Raw genomic sequence first — 19,388 nt, forward strand, 5'->3', positions numbered from 1 at the left:
TGACCTGCATCCCACGCATGTACTCTCTCTTTTCCCTCCAACCCCACAACTGCTTTTCAAGTTTTAAAAGGGAATATTATAGCTGAAGGAGTTTTTTGCCTGTATAAACTGTACTCTGCGAAGTAACTTTCTCTGCTGCTTTTGTATGTAATATGCAATCCAAAAATTAATTGTATTTAGTTAGTTTTCACATGCCTATGTGATCAGAGGCAGTCACAATTGTCTGTGCTTGGATGTGACAAGGCGCTCCACTCACCACTGGGATGGCACCTCCTCCTGGTCACTCTGGGGAATAGCTTGTGAGGTCAATGCCCCTTCCCAAGTTTGCGCACCGTCTCTCCACCTCTCTGTCTTGGTCTGTGGCCCTCTGTCTCACTCCATGAGACTTAGCCCTGCCTCTTTGTGACTTAGCCCTGCCTCCAGATCACCAAACGGTTTTCCCCTTCCAGGATCATAAAGTCTTTCCTTTCAAGCAGTCCTAGGTAGTCTTCCTCGTAGTGCCACTCTCTTAACGGTTGGCAAGGGAACCCAGGTCCACCCTCTGCTCCGGGTTCTGGCTTAGGGACCCTCTAGAGAGCAATCAAGGCCTATTCGCTTCTAGACCTTAGTGCCTTTCCCTGACCCCTGTCCTACCTCTTTGGCTCCCCCCGGGTTTGCCAGCTCAAACACACCTCCCCTCTCTCAGGGAATGACTGCAGACTCTCCCAGCAGCCCCCACTATTTCGTGTCTTTATAGTCCCAGCCCAGATGGTTCCTCCTCAGCTGGGCTCCCTCACTCAGTCTTGGGTTTACTTGGCCACCTGATTCAACATCATCTGTGGCCTGTTGGGTTAATTAGCCCCCTTTCCCATCTGCATTAACCCTTTCCAGGTAAGTGTGGGGTAAACATCTGATCACAGTTGGAAATGACTGAGGTCACAAAGGATTATAACTTCAGGTGAGAAGTAAGTAGGAACAGATGTATTCTTAAGAACATAAGAAAAGCCATACAGGGTCAGACTAATGGTCTATCTAGCCAGGTATGCTGTCTTCCAATAGTGGCCTATGCCAGGTTCTTCAGAGGGAATGAACAGAACAGGGAATCAAGTGATCCATCCCTTGTCACTCATTCACAGCTCCTGGCAAACAGAGAATAGGAACACTTCAGAGCATGGTTTTTTGCATTCCTGCCCATCCTGGCTAATAGCCATTAGCTATCCTCCATGAACTTATCTAGTTCTTTTTTGAATCCTGTGATAGTCTTGGCCTTCACAACATTCTCTTGCAAAGAGTTCCATAGGTTGACTGCGTTGTGTGAAGAAATATATCCTTTTGTTTTAAACCTGCTGCCTATTTTTTTCATTTGGTCACCCCGGTTCTTGTGTTATTAGAAGGAGTAAATAACATTTCCTTATTTACTTTCTCCACACTAGTCATGATTTTATAGTCCTCTAACATATCTCCCCTTTGTCACTTCTTTTCCAAGCTGAAAAGTCCCAGTCTTATTAATCTCTCCTCATATGGAGGCTGTTCCATACCCCAAATCATTTGTATTGCCCTTTTCTGTACCTTTTCCAATTCCAATATATCTTTTTTGAAATGGGGCAACCAGATCTGCATGTAGTATTCAAGATGTGGGCGTTACCATGGATTTATATGGAGGCAATATGATATTTTCTGTCCTATTATCTCTCCCTTTCTTAATGGTTCCCAACATTCTGTTTGCTTTGTTGACTGCCACTGCACATTGACTGGATATTTTCAGAGAACCATCCACAATGACTCCAAGATCTCTTTCTTGAGTGGTAACAGCTAATTTACATCCTATCATTTTATATGTGTAGTTGGGATTATATTTTCCAGTCTCCATTACTTTTCATTTATCAACATTGAGTTTCATCTGCCATTTTGTTGCCCAGTCACCCAGTTTTGTGAGATCCCTTTGTAACTCTTCGCAGTCAGCTTTGGACTTAACTATCTTGAGTAGTTTTGTATCATCGGCAAATTTTGCCACCTCACTGTTTACCCATTTTTCCAGATCATTTATGAATATGTTGAACAGGACTGGTCCCAGTACAGACCCCTGGGAGACACCATTATTTACCTCTCTCCATTCTGAAAACTGGATCTTCAAATATCCTATTTCTATGCATATGTCCTACTAATAAAAAGTAAGTAGAATATAAAGGACACATAGGCAGAGTTGCTTTTAAAATGAATATTTTCAGTGTCTTCTGAGAGGCATTGGCTGCCCAACAAAAGGACTCTTGAATATCTCTGTAATGGTGTCATTCTTGTTACTATAATTGCACCTATTTAAACCAAAAAGAAAAGGAGTACTTGTGGCACCTTAGAGACTAACCAATTTATTAGAGCATAAGCTTTCGTGAGCTACAGCTCACTTCCTCAGATGCAGCTGTAGCTCACGAAAGCTCATGCTCTAATAAATTGGTTAGTCTCTAAGGTGCCACAAGTACTCCTTTTCTTTTTGCGAATACAGACTAACACGGCTGTTACTCTGAAACCTATTTAAACCAGTTTCTCTGAAAAGATTTCAAGTTCGGCAAAGCTGTAGTTTCTAGAAAAAAAGTACGGAGGAGCGTCCATAAATGAATAGCCTGAGTCTTGAAAATATTTTCCATTACCTCTTCCCAGAGGTGCAGATGCTTGTAGATTTGCCATCTCATCTTCAAATAAGGCACCTACACCGTAGCAATCTGAATGTAAGAGGTTCTCTTGCAATCTCTTTAGAGTTAAATGCAATTGAACTATCTACATCAAATATCTGCACATGCCTAATATTTACAGGTATCCTTCTCAAATGTCACCTTTCCTGTTTTAGTTTTAGCTTTGTGATTCTCCTCTTTGGTCTACTTGCTAACCACAGAATTACTTCTAAGGTCTGCAGATGACAAAGATTTGTTTACTTAATCATTTAAATACACCTTGCTAAATTGTCAGGAAGACTCACTAAGGAAGGAACTTAATCTATTCACTAATCTTTTACTATCACGAGGATAGTAAAAGACAGATAAACAAAACCAGCTAATGTTAATTTATTTGGCTGTCCCTCTCTCTCAATGGGTAGAATTGTGCAGTGCTGGATTAGGCCCATTCGGAGGTGCTAGAGGTATCATTGTTTAAATGAGAAGTAAAAAGGGTCCTGACCACTTGTACTAGTTAGTGGCTCTTAAAATGCCTGTATATCTTTTTGCAAGGGCAGGCGTTAGCCCTTTTTCATGGCCAAATTCTAACATAATTGCATTCTGTCTCCCTAAATTCCCTCCTGCAGTTTCAAATGGGCACAGTATTCTTCAATCCCATGTGCTCTGCTTGTATAATGGCTGTCACTTTTCACACCAGAGGTGACTGCATTTCAATGGTGGGGGAAATGACTCTCTAGCAAGGCAGGGCACTCACCAGTGTGGTGCCTCCTGCTGGTCCATCTGGGAATTAGCTCATCTGGCTCCGGAACGCCCTCTATGGGCCGGTGTCTCACCCTCTGTTACCTGCCCCTGTTGTCTCCTCCACCTCTGGCCCCGTGTCCCTCCTGGACCCCAGTGCCCCTTACCTTGGGATACTGCCCCACAGTAGTGTCCCCACACTCTGTGTCTTCCCTCCCAGGAGACTCCCAACTCCCCTGCGTCAGTGGCTACTGCCGGTCATCTAGCCCCTTCTCTTAGGGGCAAACTTCAGTCTGTAATGGCCACTCATCACTGGCAAGGGGGTTGGACCTGCTGCCTTTTTTTGCCCTGGCTGCCTCCCTGCAGCCCCAGTACCTCCTCAGGCCTTTGCTGCAAAGCCTCGGCCTGGGAGGTCACTAGGCCAGAGCTCCCCAGTTCAGCCTGCCTTTTCCTGGTACTGCTCGGTCCAAGGTATCCCTGACTCTACCAAGCAGCCAAGTCCTTCCTTTTCCCCAGGAACCCTTCTTATACTGGCCTAGTCGGGCCCTGACTGGCTGTGCTTGTCTCCCCAGGACAGCTGTTTTTTTAATACCTTCCAAACTGGAGTGGGGTGACTGCCCTGCTACAGACTCCTCTAGGTATGTTTAATTACACTTCAGGGCAGCCCAAAATTACACTAGCTTGAGGTGCAGAATTGACCATCTTCAGTCCTGGCTCAGTGACAGGTTTAAGGTCCTTTCAGTTACTATCCATGAGGGCCAGAAATTGTATCTTTATTATAATAGAAAGGGAAACTTTCCTGCATGCTATTTTCTCTCTTGATTTGAACAGAGGAGGGGATACTCCAATAAAGAGGGAACATCATCTGTTGAGACCTACGGTTTCCTGGAACTGCATCACCATATTAAAGATGGAGAACAGCTGCAATCTCCTATATTTTATGCAGCTTTCATGCCGCCCTTGAGCTCTTGCCAGGTGCTAGGGCATCCCTTGGTGTGGCGAAGCATGAATATTTCTCATAGTTTTTCTCATATTTCTCAAGAGAGCAAGTGCTTTGAAATCAGTAGAATTAAACAATTTTTTGTCAACCACAACCCTCAGAAACAAAGGCAGCAGGTGGAAGCTGTTTCCCCAAAACTGAGAGGTGTAGGAGAGAAAATGGAGAGGTTTTGTGAAAGCTTCTCTGTATAAAGTGCTCTGATCAGAGTTTACCCTTTTGTGTATGTTGGGGGTGGAGGTGGCTGCAGATACAATAGCTTCCCCAGGATGTAAAGCTAACTAACTCCACATTTCCAGATTTAAGGGCCAAGTTTTTGATTCAGACATGGTCACTGATGAAGCACCAGGCGGGCCAGGAGGACCAACCCTTATGATGAATGGCACTGGCATGGGGCTAAGGTAATCTCTCTTATTTTCCTTTAACCATTAGCAAGTACTTTTAAGTGTTGGTGTATTTTCTTCGTTCTCAAAAAGATGTTATTGGCTGCCAAGTGCATATTTTTGGTCTGTATTTCTATTTGAGCTGGGTTAAATGCTGCTAACCAGGAAAGACCTCATGAAATAGTCTAGATTGGTCTCTAGCTTGGCTCATGCTGCAGGACTATAAAATTTAGCAGTAGGCTGGTGCCCAGACTCTGGAACCCTCCTCCATCAAAGGGTCCCAGAGCCTGTATGTCTACACTGCAGTTTTATAGCCCTGCAGCCGAAGCTAGCTGACACAGGCCATCCAGGAGTGTTTTAATGCAGTGTAGATATACCCTGAGTCTCTCTGTGCCTCAGTTCCTCATCTTTATAATAGCAATAATGCTATCCTTTGTTGTCTTGTCTTTTTAGATTGTAAACTGTTCAGGCCAAGGACTGTCTTACTAGGCGTTTGTACAGTGCCTAGCACAATGGGACTTTGATCTCAATTGGGGCCTCATATAATTAATAATTGTCTGATCTGGCAGTCCTTACTCATGCAAAATTCCCAATGAAGTCATGCTAACTTTCATGTTTTCTGAGGTCAGTTGGGAGTTCTCTGAGTGTGTGGTAGATAGCTGTGGCATTTCCCCATGACTGGAGGAAGTCTACAAGTGCACATGTGGTCGATCTCCATCTTAATGGCACTTCTGGATCACCTGTCCTCGGTCCCATTTGGAGCATGAAAATCTCTTTTGCTTCTAAAACCCTTCCCGGATACAATTCCCCTTTCTGGTCTCTGACCTGACTGACAGTGCAGTCTCTTGCCAGAGGTTAGTCAGTTTGGCATTATATATCTTTTGGCGCTGAGGCGTTGGTCAAAGGCTTTGTGTAAGACCTCTTCTCAGCAAAGCAGGAAGGAGAGAATAAAAAAGTATACAGGCCTCTCAGTGCCAAAGAAAACCTTTCTCACTCTTTAGGGTGCTAAAGCAAACTGCTAGACAAGAACTCTAGGTGTCAGAAGTGTCTTCCTAGGGTCAGTCCTTTTCTCCTACCTCCACACATTGACTGGACATGGTAGAATAATAAGGGTAGACTCAGGCTCAGTAGTGTGTTGGCTCATCACAAGCCAACCCGGCAGTCTCTGACCCAATAAATGCTCTTCTCATCCCAGCAAATCATGAACAGCAAGCAGCAGAACCCAAGTAAATGTGTGCACCCAGGAAGGCAGCACTTGCTGCTGGACCAGAAATTTCAGGTGTGCCTTCTGTGGTTCTAATCTCTCTTCTGCCCCCGCTCTCCCCAAGCTTACCAACCTTGGGTTAGGTGTTTTTTGTTTTGCTGTCTGGTGAATGGTATTCATTTCCTTCTGTATTTTCTTTTCTTCAGTCTTGGTTGGGGATGGGATGGTAGAGGAATAATTGGACCTACAAATTTACACTAATTGTGAGCTCCACAGTGCGAAGTGAGTGAAAGTTCATAAAATGTCGCAATAAACTGTCATAAATGTTGATGGGAAAAGGTGAAAAAAGAGAGAGGCTGAATTAGCCCAAACAAAAAATCCCACTGATATAATTCAAGGACTGTGTGAACAAGGATACTGTAAGACTGGAAATCAATGAACCAAAATTGGTGTGTTGGAAATCCATAATTGGTTGACAAAATAACGTGGGGGTGGGCTATTCCACCCCCACTCTCTTTTGAGGTCCTTCTAAGAAGAAGACTTTGTGGGGAGAACTGGCTCCTGCAATGCTGGCTGACTGAAAGAACAGGAAGGAGCGAACTTCACCTTCATGGCTGCCACCCCCACTGTGTCTTAGGATCCTGGTCCTCCTTCATCCTAATTGAGAGAAATGTCCTGACCAGATCAGTCCAGAAAGAAAGGGACCCCGATGACATCCACTGGCCTTAGTTACATGCTGAACACCACTTGGGATGTGAAACTTTGTCATATATACTCCCTCCCAGTTTGTCCTTTTCCTTTCCCACTTTATTTCTTTTTTCCTATCCCTCTCTTTTTGTTTTCTATTTAATAAGAGCCTGGCCAAGACTGTATATTTTGTAACACCGCTGTATCTCTGTTACAGGAAAGAGGCTGCTAAAAAGAATGCCCTAAACAGCTCAATGTTGGTATAAGTTTGCCAGGTCTTGGAGTGGCTAATAAGACCATGGGCTATGCTTGTATTTTTCGAGCAGTGAGGTTGCAAGTGACATTCAACACCAGGGACAGTTGCTGTATTTTCTATCTTTGCTGTTCTTTTCTTCCCCCTTTGTTTGTCTTGTTATGCCTTCTGGGAAATAGGATTGGACTTGCACAACAACAGCAACAACAATAACTCCAGTGTATCCGACTAACTACTTCTCATTTACCCAAAAGGACAGTTATTCCCATCTTTAATGCTCTCTAAGAGATCATCAGGCAAGGGTTTTTTTTCCTTCGAAAGATCCTCTCCTGCTAAATGGAATGAGGATGTTGTTAAAATGAAAGCCTCACTTAATACCTTGCATTTCATATACTTTAACTGGTTTTCCTTCTTTCTGTATCTTTAATAAAAAGTTAAAAAGGATGTTTAATAGTGTGTTTGCCATGGTACTAAGCAATCTGCGGTCTGTGTGTACCAAACCCTGAACCTTGTTTACCACTGTTTAATGTTGGACAGCGACAGGGACATGTCAATACCTTCAACTCTTTTGACTCATGTATTCCATCTAAATTAATACAACAGTGGGGTGTGATATCTTCCTCATGGACTTGCTAGTTTGTTCTTTCGCCTATATGAGTTACTGATTATCCAGTAAAAACAACAAGGAATCCTTGTGGCACTTTAGAGACTAACAGATCTCATTAGACTGACCTCACACTTGGTAAAGCAACTCCCATCCTTTCATGTATTTATACCTGCTCCTTTATTTTCCACTCCATGTATCTGATGGAGTGGATTGTAGCCCACGAAAGCTTATGCCCAAATAAAGTTGTTAGTCTCTAAGGTGCCACAAGGACTCCTCGTTGTTTTTGCTGATACAGACTAACACGGCTACCACTCTGAAATTTATTTGGGCATAAGCTTTCCTGATTATCCAATCACCTTTGTGTTAACAAGTAGTGGAGTCTATTTAATTTTAAACTTAGGTTACCAGCAGAGCTGAGAAGGAGAGTCCTAAAAGTGATCCTCATTTATTTTTTCCTGTTTTACAAAACCATGTGATTCCATGATTACTGTAGCAAAGGAGATTCAGAAAATAGATCTAGTTAAATATATTATAGGATTGCACTCTGTTGAGGAGAAATGTAACCTAGAACATCTGCAAGTCTTTTTGCAATAGGTTGCCAAAACCTACAAAAGTCTACTTAATATAGGGGGGGAAATGAAGAAAAACTGCATTGTTTAGAAAATGAGTTCCAGATTTTATAAGGCTTTTTCCCTTTCTCTCTCTCTCTCTCTCTCATTCCCTTGAGTAAACCCACAGTAATTTTTCAAAGTTAATATGCATTTCTGCAGTCCCAAGTCACAACGCCAGCTGGTTCCAAAGTTTGGCAGCAAGGCATCTGAAAGTTTGTTTCTTGTACTCAGTCTTCAGTTTTGCAAAGGTTACCAGATGAATGCTCCCTAAATAATTTAATCTAATGTAAGGCTGGAAGAGGCTATGAAGACAAGTCCATTTGTCTCCTTTATGCATTTGAATATAGAAGTGATTTTTTTTTCAGTCTCAGAAAAGGGTGCGCGTGAGTGTGGCTGGAATGGGAGGTGGGAACTGTTCTCTTCTAAGCAATCTGAAAGTTGTAGTGAAATGTCAAAGGCTTCTTGCTGTAGAAAATATTAAGAATCATGATGGAAAACCAACCCTGTTTACCTTCCAGTTTGGATGAGCTTCTCAAGGGAACCTCCCCAAAACGTAATTTTAATTTTCAAATAACCAAAGCTCAGTTTAAAATTCTCTTGGTATTTTTAAAAAAAAATGCCAAAAGTATTTAAAATATTAAAATTGCTCGAATGAGACCTTGAAATTTACAAGTAAAATAAATAATACAATCAAGAACTGAAAAACATAGATTTTTATAATTAACAGCTCATTTTGAGTTAATTATCTACAATTACCAAAATCTAATTGCAATTTATTCTGTATTATCTGTGGAGAGAATCGTAGGTAAGGGAATCTGCATCATTGGCATTCATAGGATGGGTACAAATAATGGACGGGCCCTTAATGGAAAAACAAAAGCAAATAGGAGCATGCAGCTGTGCCAAGCTAGCGAAAGGTAATTGTAGTCAGAAATGAGGTATGTATTTTAAAGGCATCTTGTCATCTCCTGTAGAGCATAATTTTTTACCTACTTGAAGAAAAGATTTCAAGAGCAAATACAGAGCAGTTTGATTTCTGTCTGAGCTATTCATGGCTATCAGCCTGTTTGTGGAAGGGGAAACTTTGACTCTGGGGAGCACTTTAAATATACCGAACTTTTGAAACCCTAAGTTTCATTTCCTCTACCATAAGTACCCTTTACAGTTTAACTAATTATCAAAGCCTTTCAACAAATGTTGCCCATCTCTGCCTGCTTGGATCCTCCTGATGCGAATTTGTAATGCTGAATTTGTCACTTCACTGTCAGGTGTAAACAGAAGGAGGGACTTGTTTGGGAGGAATGCTCTTTTCCTGATACACAGATTGGCCATCTCTAGGCAGCTGAAGAATCTGCAGTTGCAGGATTTCCAGTTCTCCCAGGCACAGCCATGGGAGCAGGGGTTTATTAGGGATAGTTTAAACTAGCTTGGTGTGCACATGGGTGAGTCCAGGACAGATCTTCAGCAAGAGATGTATAACTTCTAAAATTAGAGGCAAGTTCGGTTTGTAGAATTTCTTTTCAAGTCTTCCCCAGGGTGTAAGATGCTTTAAAATATTCAAAAATAAAAGCATAACCTTCTGTATTTGATTAGCTTAAAACAGCTTTTAAAAACACATTCCCTATCTCTCAGGTGCCGATGCCTGGTACATGCTCAAGTACCCACTCCCTGCTCATTCAGGAGGATCAGTTGACGTGGCACCTGCTTTTGTGCATACTCCTGATAACTGCATCAGGAAGAGTGGAATTTTAAAACAATCCACTACTTTCCCCTTTGTTTAATCTTACTTTTGAATATGAATATAGTACACCAGGGAAATGAGGTCTGTCTAATAGCTCTGACTAGAGCCAGGTATAGTTCAGTGAGATGCTGTGCAAGGACCCCTCCTTTTAACTTTCTGTGTGCTTAAATTCTAACCTCTAGCATTCCTTGCTGTTGTATCGCTTCATCCCTTCAGCATCTCTGTCAATGCACCTTGTTCCTTTCTTACCTATAGCACCCTCTGCTAATCCATTGCTGGGTCCTCACACAACTCTGCCAGCCTACCTCAACCCTCACCTGAACATGTTTTCATGTAGGAACATTTGAGAAAATTAGTATCAAATATGTTTGTTATATAGAGGCACACTTTGAATGGACAGTACCCGTTATAGGATTTTTTTCCTTCAGTGCTAGAGATTTCCAGATGTAATTTGTAGCCACTTATGTCATCAAACACTTTTCTCATTTGTGTGTGTGGATCTATCTCACCCTTGTGTGTTTTTCCCTCTTATATTTTTAGTTAGCTGGAAATATCAAACACAGAATTTAATAGCACTTTCCCTCTATTGAAATGTTCGTTGTTATGGTGATAGTTCCAGGAGGGAACACTCTCAAGGGTCTTTTAGAAAATTTTATGTTTACGGTATAACTTTTTTATTATTTTATGAGAGAAGGTGACAGTTATCTTTGCTCCTTGTTAAATACATATTTTTGACTCTATTTTTTTTTTAGGATTGTTTGAATTGTTATGTATCTTGTGCTAGCTATACCGATGTGTCCAAATATTCAAGACAATTAAATACAAATGCAAAAGAATGACTTGCCAGGCATGTGATTTCACACACACTTTGTTTAAAAAAAAAAAATCAATTCTCACAATTATGCAAATGGACTTCTGTCCTAACCTTCAGCACCCCAGCATTTCCAGTCCTTGAGGACTCCATCACATACAGCTTTGCCAGTGCATTTCAGTAGCAAACGGCAGCACCCCTGTTATTTCACACCTGGGGCCATCTGTCAATTCTCCTCAATCACGACATGCATCACCTCCTGCTATTCCAGTCTGGAGTCTCTAGAGAAGAAACTGCCAATCGTGCCAGAATGTGCAGTGTTTCACTAAGACCACCAAATTCCAATTCATTTATGAGTTGTTCCCTGGTCTCTAGAGGTGCGTTTAATAACCCAATGTGCCACTTAGGCAACTTAATGCATTTACTGAATGCAGCTGGCTAGGATTTTTTTCTTCTCCTCCTGAATATTTTTAAAACTGGCATATTGACAGCATTAAAACAGACAGAAATCAACTGTGCTTGCAAATGGCTTATAGGATCTTTTTAACTTTGGGTAGCTGGAAACTGCTTGCCCATTTGTTAGTGTCCATTTTAACACCCAGGCTTTCTTTCTCTGTGGCAGATTATTTGACACTGAAGTTGGTAGCATATTCAGCTGGGAAACTCAGAGAAAACTTGTTTGGTCAATAAAAATATACTTGATGTTTCGGCAAGAAGTGCAAATGCTGAATTAGCTGCAGAGACACATCTCTGAGTAATAAATATAACCACAGCATCTCTCCAACAGATATCTGCCCTAGTCCGTTGTTACATAACAGGAGACTTTATACTGAATTTTCTGCACATTTTTACTTCATTACAGCCACCTAGGCCAGGGTACATCTGCACTGCAAAATAATGAAATAAAAAAACAACCCCGCATCAGTGAGTCTCAGAGCCCGGGTCTGCAGGCTCGGGCTCATGCTATGGCACTAAAAATAGCAGTATAGATGTTTCTGCTCAGGCTCTGAGACTCATCCCCTTCACCAGGTTTCAGAGCCAAACTAGGAATGTCTGTTTTTAGCGCCATAGCACAAGCCTGTGTCTGTAAACCTGGGCTTCGAGACTCGCTGTTGCAGATGTTTTCTTTTGCCATGTAGATATACCCACACAGGCTGAAAGAATAGTAGCTTTTCTTATTCTACAGAAATAATTCTGCCCTTAAGTTGGTGATCAAAAGTTTATTTCAAGATTTTTGTGAAAGTCTTTTTTTTTTTTTTAACCAGCCAACAATGTTTGTTATTCTGGGGAGCCTAAAGCTTCATTTCCACTTGCACTGGTTTCTTTGATAGATAACCACATTCTCAGGTTTACTTTGAACTACAGCAGTTTTCTATCCTGCTCTTATCTGAACTGTACCTGATCTCTTCTTAGGATCACGTATGTCACATATAGCAGTCCAAATTAGCCTGAACAGGAAGCCTATGGGTGGGCGGCAGCTTAGTCAGTCTTAGTGGAAAGATGGCGCTAACTTGGTTTACAGCTGTAGTCTTCAAAAAGCAAAATAAGCTTGTATTTAGCGAACACTTGTGGAAAGAGGGTGGGATCAGGGGTCACTGGATGTCACTGGTAATTTTTATACAGTAAAAACCAGCCACTTGTGAATTTTCCAAAGGCCTGGATCTGTTAATGTGTAATGATAGTGCATGATAAATCTCCTGGTGTGGCTTTGTGACTTCATATATTGAAATTGAAAATGTTCTGGAAATTTGGCATGTGTGGTGACGAAATCTCTCGTTTTCCCTCTAGCTAGTGTAAGTTTGTTCACCATGCTTTCCGGGTGTTCTTTCCTGTGCCGACACTTGGAAACAGGGAAAGACATTTTTCAGAGCACTTGCAGTTGTCTCTTTTTGAGGACACATTAGAGCTAGTAGGTCACTCCATGACTTACAACACTCTTCTGAAGCCTAGCTTGATTAGTTTTAATATAGATTGCCTTTCTTATATGTAACTGTGTATCTTCTATTTAGTTTTAAGAAATTATTCTTAAAGTAACTAGTATTTTAATGTATATTTTCTTGTGTCCCAAGAAAGGAAAAGTTGAGCCAGATCGTAGGAAAACAAAATGTTCTGGAAGGTGCTTTTGAATTAGCTATATTTGGAACCTACCCTTACAACTATCAAGCCGTTTAAAATCTGAAGTGATGGGGCAGTACTTGGAACAAAAGCCATTGGTATTACAAAATGAAAGAAAGAAATCCTCCATACCCTGCTATTTCTGGCCATGATCGCAGCTGCACCAAGCTAAACCCTCTTTTTCCTCCCTCCTGTGACCTTGGCTGTGCTTCAGCATGCAGAGAATTGAAGCAAAAAGCAAACTGTACTAAATATTACATTCTGTCACTTGTAGATATACAAACTTCATAGAAGGATAACGTCATGTGACCTCTCTCTCTCTCTCTCTCTCTCTCTCTCTGAAGTGGACTTTATGCATTTGCAACTAAAATTATGGTGATGTAAAACTTTCCAGAGTGTAATGATATTTTGAATTGAGCTCTGCTGTTTTCCAGGAGTGCTTTGTCTTTGCAAAACTGCCCATTACATTTATAACAGTGCTAATTTTTGAGAGCCACACAGAGAAAATTTTAGATTCAGCCCAGCTGACTTGTTCTTCACACTGCCCCTGTGGTGCAGAGGATTGATTTTTGTGTTTCTTTTGATATTTGGCTTTCTTTCCTCTGGTACTCAGTGCTTCAGGCCTTAATCCTTTAACCTTGAATCTGAGCATCAGGGCTTCATGAGGGATCAGGCCGTTTGATGGAGAGAGAACTTCCTTTGTTGTACCAAATGGCTGGGAGTGGTACAAAACAAGGCAGATCTCCAGATAGTTTATATTTTTCTGTTGTGTTAAAAGACTATAAACAGAGGATGGGTTTAGTGGGGATTATAAATAATCTAGAGGAATGTAGGGTATTAGAAGCAACAGGAAAGAGGTAATGACTTTTTCTTTAACATTTCACCAATAACCAGTCTATCATGAGAGATGTGTATTGGGCTGCCAACTGTTATACGGCATTCTGATTTGGGTAGTGGTTCAAAGCTCATCATGTCATGGCAGTGTGGTCTCTGATGGAACAGGGGGAAAAGGCTTTTCAGCTTCTCAAAGGGCAGTAGTTGTGGCTGCAGCAGCTTGCTTGCCCTACCCAATGTAGAGAACGGTTTTGCGGATGGCCGGGCGAGTTCGTACTTTATAGAACCATTAATTAAATGTTATAACGCAGCTAAGCATGGCATTCCTAACTTCATGAATTCTATTATGAATGGCCTTTTCGTATTCTTCATCTCATTATATTAATGCATGTGACCTGAAATTTAGCTAAAGTTGTTGTTCAGGTTAACTTTCATTTAGTGCTTGCCCTAATTTTAGAAACAGTATGATCTTTAGATTTTTATGGAGAGAATATTTTTGTGGTGTTTTTTGTTTTTTTGCAGTGCTATTTTATACCATTTCTCTTGGAACTAGTTTTGAACCAGTTTCTTCTCACAAAGAGAGGACTGAGGCATTTCTTGATTTTCCCAGATATTATGACATCTGCCTCCACAGATTGAGCTATCATCACTATGCCAGTAACTCTTTTACCCTTTGCTTCTCTGGTTGACTTGCTGTCTGATCAACCCTAATCTGGCAAAAACGGTGCTCTTTTCTTTTCTTTCTGAGACTCTCTCTGCTTCCGGTATTGACAATACTACGATCCTCCCTGTCACTCAGACTTGTTCGGTGGCTCATGGGAGGGACATAAAGGGGGGCACCAGCTAAAAGGGGGTACGTGACCTCCCCACCTGACCCCCCCCAGCCTGGAGCCCCCGTGCTCTTCCCGTCCCCTCCCCTCCCCATCCCACGTTGCCTGGGCAGGGACTCTATCCTCCTGCTGCCCTGGGAACCGGAGCAGAACGTGGCTATACCACCCCCCAGCCCTGTCCTCAGGTGAAGCTGTACAACAGACCTCAGATAGGAGATGCAGCTGCATGGAAGGGCTGGGGTCGGGGTGGGGCTGGGGGCAGTCCCTGCTCCTTTCGCCACTGAGGTTCCCTGCTGAATGTGCCCCCCCGGCACCTGGGGAGGGGCATGTGACCCTTCTTGCCCCCCCACCCCCCATGCGTCTCCTTGACACTTTTCCCCATCCTTTTCCTCACACCCCTAGGCTGTTGCCGCATGCTGCTGCTTTTTCCTCCACAACATACTTTAAAAATTAAGCACCTTGATTTTGTGAAATCATCTCTAGCCTCCCTTATATCCATTTCATTCACCTCCATTTAAAATACAGCTGCTAAGACTAATTATCTTGCTGCGCAATTAGACAATGTTACTCCTCTCTTTGAAACCCTCTGTTTGCAGCTGCTTGCCTATAGGCATTGTGCAAATCTACCCTGGCCTGCAGCTCACATTGTATTGTTATATCCCCTTATTTCTCATCACTCCATCAATAACATGAGCATCAATATCTCCTTTTTAAGTTTATCACTTCTTTTCCTCCATGCCTCCTCTTACTGTATCCCCTATGCATATAAAATCCACTGGAAGCTGTCTCCAAGAGTCTTTTGGCATTGGAACCTGCACTCAATAGAAGGTCACTGCATGGTGGTACTTAGCATTGGTCTAGATCCTTCCTGTTTCTTGTCCTGCCTCTCCCCGCCCCTTTACTTGGAGTTTGTCCTTGGTTTTGTTGTTTGTTTGTTTGTTTTTCCCCTCCTAATCCCATTGAGAAGCAAAGAGGAACTCCTCCAAAGAGCTGTAAACTAGGCTCCCTTCTTTCAGGAGAGGAGACAAAGAGTGCTCCTTTCTCTGCCTTTCACTTTATTTTGTCTCCTGGTTGCCTAGCGGATGGTACCACAACACCAATAACTTAAAATTTTCTGCAGGATAAGAGAAAGGCCTCAGTTGGTTTTTCCATTCTTCAGATACGGTGAACTATGGTATGCAGAAAAGCCAGGGTTCCTTGGGCCAGGCACTGTACAAACATGGAACGAAGAGAAGGTCCCTGCCCCAAAGAGGTACAATGTGACCAACACTTCCATGTTTAAGAGTTCAAAACAAAATAGTGGGCAAGTAACTGCAGCCCTGGGACAACAGTAAGTGTTGTGCCTTACCCTTTTGTGTAACTGCATGCCCTTCTATTTAATCAATAAGCAGTTAATAATTGTCTCACTCTTTTATTGTCCCCCTCCCTGTTTGTCTGTTGTATCCATCTGTTGTGTCTCAGTTTGTACTATAAGGTCTTCAGGATAGAGGCTATCTTTTTGTTCTGTGTTTGTACAGTGTGTAGCACACAGTTACAGGCTGGGGCCTCTAGCTGCTACCTCAATGTAAATAAATTACAGGTAAATGAAGAGCCACCATACCATATTGCTAGCATGGTACATTTAGTACTGTATTGGGTTGTGACTGACATTTCCTGATAGTTCAGACCATTATCATTACTTTAAAACAGAACCATGCAAAACTCTACTTTCTACTACCTGAAATTCAGTCACTCTTTTTGATTGGCAGATAAAATATCATTTATATATTCTTACCATCCTAGTCATAGTTGCAGTGAGTAAACAGATATTTGTAGCATCTTTCATCACAGTTCTGAAAAGTGTAGGATTTTTGGTTTTCCTTGGGATCTTAACATAACGAGCAGGAGGCAAATGTTAAGTGTGTCCCTTAAGCATCTGGGCTGACCCAGTATTCTGTGACATTGTATTCAAAGTAAGTCCATGTGCTAAAAGGAAAGCCATAGGAAGATTTTGATGAAACACTGGTTAAAACTTTCAAACTTGGGTGCCTACAGTAATGCGTCTAAATTCATATTTAGACACCTAAATAAATGACTTTATTTTTCAGAGGCACTGAGCACCAAGGTGAATCAAGTGGTTTTAGTAGATTCAAGCCAAATGAAGCTGCCAGTTTTGAATTTCTTAAATCTTTACTAAAAACTCCTTCATCAAAAGTGACTCTCTGCAGAGTAACATAATCTAATAGTTAAAGTAATCTGCAAAATTCTACTTACCCAGGTGTTTGAGGGTTTTTTTAATGGGTCACTAAAGTTTCACATTTTTTATTATTTATAATAATCACCATCACAATGAAGGCATGTGATGGGTTATTTTTTTTTGTATTTTTGACCTAGGAGGGTAAATTTCATGACTATTTTTGAAGGCTGGGCTAGAGCATGGGACTTGGGAGTCACGAGGCCTGGCCATCTGACTCAGTTTATGACCTTGGAACTTTAATTTCTCTGTTCCTTGGTTTCACCACCTTCAAAATAGGGGTAATAACATACCATACCTTTTTTTTTTTTTTTTTTTTTGCGCAATTTGAAGCTTAATGTCTGTGAAGTTCCACTTTGTCCTTGAATAGAAGATGGGGGTATAGAATCAATGCTGTGGATCTGTGCCAGAAAATAATATAAATACTAACTATTATTAACTCATGGCTCCACCTAGAGGTATTATAGGATTCACTTCAAGTAGGTTTCTTTGGAGGAATCTCCATCCTTAAAAGTTTTTAAGGCCCGGCTTGACAAAGCCCTGGCTGGGATGATTTAGTTGGTGTTGGTCCTGCTTTGAGCAGGGGATTGGACTAGATGAACCTCCTGAAGTCTCTTTCCACCCTAATCTTCTTTGATTCTATGATTCTTTGCACATTCCACACCCTGCAGTACCTGTGTACAACAGTGCAGATCCTAAGCATCCATTGCTTAGGATCCATTAATTATGGATCTCTTTAAAAATATCTTACTTGGAGGATGCTATCAGATCTTGTTTTTCAGTCTTATTGTCCACCCCTTTCTGTTACATTCACATTTATCTTCAGTGAATGGTTGTTCTGTCATGTAACCCACTGGCAGAAAGAGTGGTTTCAAAATAGCTCTTCATTTTCTGAGAGGTACTGCTATCATCAGCTGTGCACCTGTTTTAACACTCTTCTGGAGGAGCTGGTGTGTATATACTTACTATTTTATAAAGTACATGAAAACAGAAGGGCTCTTTCACCGTGCTGATGGGTGCTTGCACTTCTGAAAAGACACACTAAATTTTGAGCATTATTTTACCAGCTTGGCTTGCAATGGTAGCAGCACTATGGTAAAACCCTTTGTTCTGTTTGGACCAAGGTAATAAGGGGATGTATTGTTTTCAGAGACCTTCTTCAAGACCGAATTGAAATACAATCCAGGATGTTTGGTTAGGTAATAGTTTGCATATGGCATTTTGCTGGGTGTGTAGTGGATGAGGCTGCCTCAGAGCCACTTGAAAGTGATTCTTGGATAAGGCACCAAAATGGCGTGCAGGTGTATGGTTTTCATCTTACCCATGAGGGTTATGCTGTTTGATCAAGAACTGTAGAAGTTTGGATTTAGTTCAAAAACTTTGTTTTGTCCTAAACAGGCTTTTGCATCATTCCTTATGGTGCTTTCGCTGTTGAGAGCTGGGCAGGCTTTTCAGATATACAGAGGCTGTATTGAAGGATCGTTTTTATACCTGTGACTTGACATTTACATGACTTTCTTTTGTGAAGGCTGACAGCGCTGCTTGCTAGAACGACAGCTGCTCTACTCTGCTCTATAAAAAAGGCCAAACACACAATTGCAGCATTTTGTCCTGCCAGAGCTTTACCAGCCTGCCTTCTGTGGTCATTTCTACATGACTGTATCAAAAGCTTTGTGTTGGAATTTTCTTTTGGATTCACTCTCTGGCGGCAGAAAAGGAGAGAAATTATCAGAGATCATTTAATTGTTTCTTAGGGCAGCCAGTTAGGCTGAGAGGGAGTCAAACTATGACTAACTTGCAGCAAAACCAGGACACGGCTTTGGAGGGAAGACATAACTGCATAATTTTAAGAGCCATTTAGCTTTTTTACCTTTAATTAGGTATGTGCATGAATGTTGATATCCAGGTTATAGTGAAACCAATATCTTAGGCACCGACTCCATGGGTGCTCCAGTGCTGAAGCACCCACAGAAAAAAATTAGTAGGTGCTTAGTACCCACCGGCAGCCAATCTTCTCTCCCAAGCCCCAGTCCCGCCCGCCTGCAGCCTCTGCTGATCAACTCCTTCCCCTCCCTCCCTCCTAGTACCTCCCGCCTGCCTCAGATCAGCTGTTCCGCAGCATGCAGGAGGTGCTGGGAGGGAGGGGGAGGAGCGGGAATGGGGTGCTCTAGGGGGAGGGGTGTGAAGAGGTGGGGTGAGGGCAGAGAGAGGCAGGGTCGGGGTGGTGCCTTGGGGGAAGGGGTGGATTGAGGGTGAGGCCTGGGGCTGAGTGGGGGTTGAGCACCCCTGGGGAAAATTAGAAGCCGGCACCTGTGACCAATACCTAGAATGATTTTTTGCGGGGGGGGAGCTTATTTCTTAGAAGATATGATGCTATTTTTATTTTAGATTTCTATTAACTTACAAAATACCCAGTTACAAAATTATCAGGATAATGACTCCTCCCCCCCCCACAAATACTTAGTCCCTGCCCTAGGGAAAAGCCTGAGAAAAAAGATGGGCTTGAGTTGTAGAGATGGGTGTGCATTTCTAGGAGGAGGAGACCTGCCTCTTTGTAGCAGCCGTTGGATCCCACCCATGTCATTAGTATGCCCATGTGTCTTACATAAATGCCAGGTTTTATAATTCGGCCATGAAAACTCACTCTAGGCTTAAGTGTGATCTTCAAGGTCTCTGCCAGAGCCAGGTTTTTTCTGTCT

General features: G+C 42.1%; 1 protein-coding gene across 8 annotated transcripts in view; it reads left to right on the forward strand.

Moving 5' to 3' along the window:
- Nucleotides 1–19,388, forward strand: part of KIAA1328 (KIAA1328 ortholog) — a 285,325-nt gene that overhangs the window by 187,218 nt on the left and 78,719 nt on the right. For 7 of the 8 annotated variants that reach the window (XR_012158833.1, XM_073343417.1, XM_073343413.1 and 4 more), the window contains one exon: nucleotides 4,680–4,781. The exons of the other annotated variant lie outside the window; for it this stretch is intronic. Coding sequence is in view for 6 of the 7 variants with exons in the window: in XM_073343417.1 (XP_073199518.1) it covers nucleotides 4,680–4,781 (102 nt within the window). In the remaining variant the exon portion in view is untranslated. The remainder of the gene's footprint in view (nucleotides 1–4,679; nucleotides 4,782–19,388) is intronic. 8 annotated transcript variants of the gene reach the window in all.

Source organism: Lepidochelys kempii, chromosome 5 (genome assembly GCF_965140265.1).
Source record: "Lepidochelys kempii isolate rLepKem1 chromosome 5, rLepKem1.hap2, whole genome shotgun sequence".
Classification (NCBI taxonomy): domain Eukaryota; kingdom Metazoa; phylum Chordata; order Testudines; family Cheloniidae; genus Lepidochelys; species Lepidochelys kempii.